Below are 6,004 nucleotides of genomic sequence, written 5' to 3'. Positions count from 1 at the left end.
CTTCCCCACCAGCTGCCCGTGCCAGCAGCCCCCTCAGTACAGGGCACACAGAGCCCACGGGCAGTTTGCAAGCTGTGGCCTGTTATTTCAGTGTTACAGAGCTGCTTGCTTGTTTCTCTGAGGAAGGCAGCTCAGAGATATTTTGAGGGTTTTTTAGAGTTTTGGAGGAGGTTCTGACCTGCTGCAGGACACACGGCGCTCACTCGCCCAGCTGGAGCCGCTGGATTTCTGTGTGGGGCCTGCAGCAGGATCATGCCCTAAATATACTTCCCTAAATGAAAGGAAACCCAGCTGCTTTAAGTTAGCCTGTGAGGGATTTTAGGCGGCTGCATAACATCAGTAAGATCAGCGGGTTCTAATTAGCCAAAAAGTGACATTTTCTGTGAGCTCGTGGAGGTCATGCTGGGACTGAGGGAGAATCTGCCCGGCTGGGAAACCTCCCCCGGGCAGGGGCTGCTCTGTAGAAGCAGATGTGAGCACTGGCTCCGCGGCTCCCGGCGCGCCCCCAGGGGCCCGAGGGGCGGGCAGGGCTGGCCGAGGTGTGGGTGCAGAGGGTGAGGGGTGACACTACCCGTGCCCCCAAGCTCAGCCCTGTGCTGCCCGTCCCCAGTGCAGCCGAGGGGCGGGCAGGGCTGGCCGAGGTGTGGGTGCAGAGGGTGAGGGGTGACACTACCCGTGCCCCCAAGCTCAGCCCTGTGCTGCCCGTCCCCAGTGCAGCCACCAGGGCTCCGAGAACTGCACCTACCGCAACTTCAGCAGCGCGGCGCAGGCGGTGACCGGGTGGTACATGTCCACCAGCATCCTCTCCAAAGTGCCGCTGCAGGAGAGGATCAGGATGGGCTACCAGGCAGAAGACATGATCCTGGCATGTCTCTACGGGGCCGAACCCTGCAACTACAAGTAGGTGCATCCCGAGCCCTTCTCTGTCACACCTGGCGTGGTTCAGGACGCTAAAGGCAGGGCAGCCTTTTTCTCTTATTTAGGTACACGTCAGTTAAAAAACAGATTTCTGCTGGTCTTTAATTCCAACAACATTTCCCAGAGAGTTTCTGGGATAGCGCTGGTGGGAGTTTTTAGTTCTGTACGAGCTGTTTTGCTCCTGTCACATCAAGAGAAACAGCATCTGTGGGACAGACCTCCCAGGGTACTCAGCGATAACCCAGCCCGAGTGCGGAGTCAGCGCATCCCTGGCAGTGCAGGGCAGCCCCTGTCACAGCCTCTCCCTTTCTACCCAAGGCTCTGAGAAATGCATTTAAGCCATCGCCGTGTCTCGTGAATGCCAAATTGATAGATCCAGGTTTGAGCAACAACACGAGCACAGGGCAGCAGCTGAAGCTGCAGGGAGACCTGCCCCTTCTGCAGACAGGGCAAGAGGGAATTATTATTATTAGAGACCAAGATATAACAGCAGCCGAAAACTGTTACCATAGCTCAGAGCAAGCAATTCTTTCTCTCATCTGTGTGACAGATAATTCCTGTCCATTCTGACAAAGCATTATCCCTGGTGGCCGTGTCTCAGTACACACCAGGACCTTGCTTTGCTTTTTCTTTTTTTTAATTTTATTTTGCAACAGCAGATTGATTGAAATTACATCAGCCGAGATCTCTCTCCAGGCATTCAACAAACGAAGTAATTCAAAGTGAATCCCAGATGTAGCAGCCAAGCACTGGGCCCAGCAGATGCATTATTTTATAACCCTTTAGTCATCCCCGAGAGTCACAGTTTTATCTGCATGAATCTTCCAGGAATTTTACCCAAATCTATCACCCGGACCATGGTAACTGCTACATCTTCAACTGGGGCATGGACAAAGAGGCTTTGAATTCTTCCAACCCTGGAGCCGAGTTCGGTAAGCGAGGGCTCTCCCAAGGAGCTGTAGGAGCAGAAGTGCCGGGAGTGGTTCTGTCTCTCAGCGGCCGTTTCTGTCCGACGGAACAGATTTACCATCTCTGTGTCTCTGGAGCGCTGCAGCAGGGAGGAAGGGTTTTTCAGGAGAGAATAAGCCCCTGAAAGGGAAACATGCCACAGAGAAACGAGTAACATGACTACAGATGTTACCTCACAGAAGTGTAACATCTGGATAGCCAAAATACCCGAGGCAGTGGCTGAATATTCATGCAGACGTTCCCATCCTGTGCCTTCGCCACCGTGTGCGTTTCTGCCGAGACAGCCAGCCGCCCCCTCCTCCCCCAGGGACAGAGATTTTCATGCACAGTGAGAAGAAAACAGGCTCCTTCATTTTCCCAAAGACTCACATTTTGATACAATTCCTGTTCTGAATGTTTTGTCCGGTGTCCCAGGGCTGAAGTTGATCCTGGACATCAGCCAGCAGGACTACATCCCCTACCTGTCGTCCGCGGCCGGGGCCCGGCTCATGCTGCATCAACAGAAGAGCTTCCCCTTCCTCAAGGACCAGGGCATCTACGCCATGGCCGGGACGGAAACCTCCATCGGGGTGTTAGTGGTATGTGTGGCATTCCTCTAGAGCAGATTGTCTGAGAATAACGTTATCTGATGGGACCGCAACCAAGCTTGTTCTAAGTCTTGGCTGAACTGGCTCAAACCAAAAGAGTCAAGGTATACGCTAGCCGCGGGCCGGAACGGTTTATGGAGGGTTTTATGTAACTGTCCTGGCAAAGCGCTTTATTGAAGCCAAAATAGAGAGCTCGGGTCATTGTTCCCTCTTCCTCTCCCAGGCCAGGAGGGGCCTTGCTAACAAACACTGCTCTTGGGCACCCTCACCCGCCCTGCCCGCCCCGGGCAACGGGCTGCATCTCCCCCTGCTTTGCTTCTTTAATACGGGAGTTCCAGAGCCTCTACAAAACAGGCTGCAGGGACGGGGGGAGGAGCGACGACTCCTGAAGTTCGCCGTTTCGGTTTTCTTTCAGGATGAACTGGAACGGATGGGCTATCCCTACAGCGACTGCACCAACAACGGGTCTGATGTCCCCGTAAAAAATCTCTACAGCCAGTATAACACTTCCTATTCCATACAGGTAAAACACGGCTTGGAATCAAACAAGACAGTTTAGGAAAAAATCATCAAAGCAGTTAAAATCTGTGACTATCATGCAGGATTACTGGAGGACCAGCAAGGGTAAGGTAGAAAGCTAAGAGCAGGCAGCTTCTGTTCTGGCAATAAATTTGCACTCAAGTGTGAGCGCTCAGGAGCCCCGGGTTTGGAATGATCCCAGGGGATCCGGTGGAAGTACCCGTGTATTGCAGGAGCAAGACGTAACGATGTGCGTATTAAAACTTGCATCAAAATTTACAAAAGCCTGAAAAATACACCCCCAGCGAGTGGGAGGGCTTTGGTCTCGCAGGTTTTGTTATATTCCCGCCTTTATATAATTACAACAACTGGCACTTTGCCCTGCTTTGTAAGATGCTTGTATAACGTTTAAGCAAATACTGGAAGTGATTCCATTATTACTTAAAAGTCACCAAATGCTGACGGGTTCTGTGTCCACGTAACCCGTGTTACCTCAGAGACCTCTCGGCAAAATCGGGTTTCTCCGTCCCTCCCTCGCTGCAGTGAGCTCTGTACGCACTTCGAATCACAGAAATCCTCTGGTTGTTCTGTCTGTCTGGAGCTGTTAAACGTAATTATCTTTTCATTTACTTTGTTATTGCTTTGTGCACCATTTCATCCAGAATCCCACTCCAATCTGGGATTATTAACTTCATGCCTCACTGAGCTAATGGCAGCGCTGCAGCCCGGCTCCTGCGCTGCCCGAGCTGCTGCAATCCTTTCAAGGAGAGAAGCAGATCCACAGATAAGATAATTCACATTTCTAAGACCTGCTCTTTATGTTGAAGTATTTTTAGAGTCCTGACTTTAAAGTGGAAACCAGTCCTTTGTCAGGGTGTCGTATAAAGCCTGGGGACTACAGCACTGTCCATGGGTGCCACAGAACATTTTTTAACTCCTTTTTGGAAACTCGGTCTTACTTCTGTGAAGCCCTAAAACCGTTCAGAAGCGAGCAACATCTTGTGCAGCCAGGAGCGGGCTTCGCGTTCCCTCTGCTCCCATGGAGCGACTCGCTCACGGGCAGCTCGCAACCAGGACGTGCCTTAAAATCTCTGGGAGCGGCATTAAAAATGCATCAGAAAGAAACTGAAAGCGCAGCCCAACTCCACCCAGGGCAGCTCGTCTCTCGGCTCACGCCGTAACACTTGTTCCCGCACAGCAGCGATGCCCTGAGAGCGCAGGGACGGGCTCCGGCTCCCGCTGCTGCTGCTGCACCTTCAGCCTGCCCCGTCTGCAGCCGCAAAATCATCCGGTCGGTGCAAAATAGAGAAAACACCTCGGAGCCAAGCAATCCTTGTGCACAGCGTAGGGCGCAGCAGCCCAGCCGGGCGTCAGCCCGGTCTAAGCAGCTCCTTCCTCCCTTTCCCAGGCCTGCCTGCGCTCCTGCTTCCAGAATCACATGGTTGAAATCTGTGGATGTGGTCACTACATGTTCCCTTTACCTGAAGGGATAAATTACTGCAATAACGAAGACAACCCAGGGTGGGGTAAGAACACGAGTTTTTGATTTGTTATTAAATCGCCTGACGGCTTTGCCCGAGTTTCTCAAGGAAGGGAAGGTTAGAGGGAAGACAGTAAACCTGTGCAGAGGGCTCACACCTAAACATTCATGTTATTAAATGAAATTGATGTGACCCAATAAGCAGCGTCCTTATCTAAACAGATGCTTTGATTTTTTTGTTTTCGCCAAACAGCGTATTGCTATTCATCACTGAGATCAAGTATAAGACACAGACAGATTTGCATTGACTCTTGTAAGGAAACGTGCAAGTACGTACCTAAAGCCGCCTCTTGCAGCTGTAAAGGTGGAGGGGATCCTGCCTCTTGCCTCGTGACCCTTCTAAAATGGCATCAGATCACGCGGGGCTGCTTTTCTCCACGAGAACTGAAGTTCCAGTGACCTCAGTGGAGGGGACACGCTGTGCTAACGCTCTCCTTGCTCTCCGCAGCGACACGCAGTACAAGATGACCATCTCCATGGCGGACTGGCCGTCGGAAGCCTCGGAGGTAACGCCAATTTCTTGTTTGGAGACATTCATTTGTAATTTCCCGTTCTTAACCAGGCAAATCACTCGGTATTTTCAGAGCTCAGGCCCGAGTAACAAGTGCCTCTTTGCTAAATTACGTATTTTCAGCGTGCAAATAAACCCCAGTGCCAGGACACAAGCCAGCAGGAGGGACACCCTCACCCCGCCCCGGGGGTCCCACAGCTCCGCGAGAGGACACTTCTGCTCGGTTCTCAATAGATTTTGTTTTCCCAGGACTGGATTTTCCATATTCTGTCTTATGAAAGGGATATGTCAACAAATGTCACTCTGGATAGGTAAGTGAGAGGAACAACCACTTTATCTTCTCTATCGAGCCTGTTAACATTAGACTAACATGAACCCTGGCGATAGGCCAGAGCACACGTGTGCTAAGGCAAAGAAAGGACAAGATTTGGCACATGTTTGCCTGGAAGATACATAAAGCAAATCTGAAATGCACTTAATGCATGTCCTCTGGTCTCCAGAGTGACAAACTGGGTCAGACTAACTAAAATGTGCAGTTGAGTTAAAGACCACACTAATGGCAGAATCTCTCATTAGCTGCATGTAGAGCCTGGAGGCTCTGAAGCTGCAGGCTGCCAGGGTCCAGCTCCCGGATTGTAACGTCCACCCCTTCGTGCTCGTGTCTCTGAATCTGCCACCAGCAGCAGCAGAAGGGAGGATGCGCCACAAATAGGGCAACGGCTGAGTTACCCTTTGAGAACCTAGACGCTAAATTAGGGGGTAAAAAGGAGGGTGTTATTCCCCAAAGGAAAACAGCTAGAGAAGCAGGGAATGGTTTCACAGATCCCGGCTGCTCTGTAGGCGCTCAGCCCTGTAATGCATCAGCGGTGGTGCAGCTGCCCTGCCCGTGCAACACGAGGCGCAGGGCGCTGAGGGGCCACGGCTCCTCTGCACTGACCAGGCAGTTGAGAAAAGACAAAG

The 6,004-nt window shown here is 51.7% G+C and overlaps 1 protein-coding gene across 1 annotated transcript in view; it reads left to right on the top strand.

Annotated features, from left to right (window-relative positions):
- The window catches only part of SCNN1B (sodium channel, non-voltage-gated 1, beta subunit), a 7,140-nt gene extending 1,781 nt beyond the window's left edge, over nucleotides 1-5,359 (top strand). Inside the window, exons 3-10 of the mRNA XM_009867415.1 lie at nucleotides 713-900; nucleotides 1,747-1,850; nucleotides 2,302-2,465; nucleotides 2,890-2,997; nucleotides 4,402-4,519; nucleotides 4,727-4,802; nucleotides 4,982-5,039; nucleotides 5,294-5,359. Coding sequence (XP_009865717.1) covers nucleotides 713-900; nucleotides 1,747-1,850; nucleotides 2,302-2,465; nucleotides 2,890-2,997; nucleotides 4,402-4,519; nucleotides 4,727-4,802; nucleotides 4,982-5,039; nucleotides 5,294-5,359 — 882 coding nt within the window. The remainder of the gene's footprint in view (nucleotides 1-712; nucleotides 901-1,746; nucleotides 1,851-2,301; nucleotides 2,466-2,889; nucleotides 2,998-4,401; nucleotides 4,520-4,726; nucleotides 4,803-4,981; nucleotides 5,040-5,293) is intronic.
- Nucleotides 5,360-6,004: the final 645 nt, after the last annotated feature.

The sequence above is a fragment of the Apaloderma vittatum genome, unplaced genomic scaffold (genome assembly GCF_000703405.1).
Source record: "Apaloderma vittatum isolate BGI_N311 unplaced genomic scaffold, ASM70340v1 scaffold7494, whole genome shotgun sequence".
Classification (NCBI taxonomy): domain Eukaryota; kingdom Metazoa; phylum Chordata; class Aves; order Trogoniformes; family Trogonidae; genus Apaloderma; species Apaloderma vittatum.
This window is presented reverse-complemented; position numbering and strand designations above follow the sequence as displayed.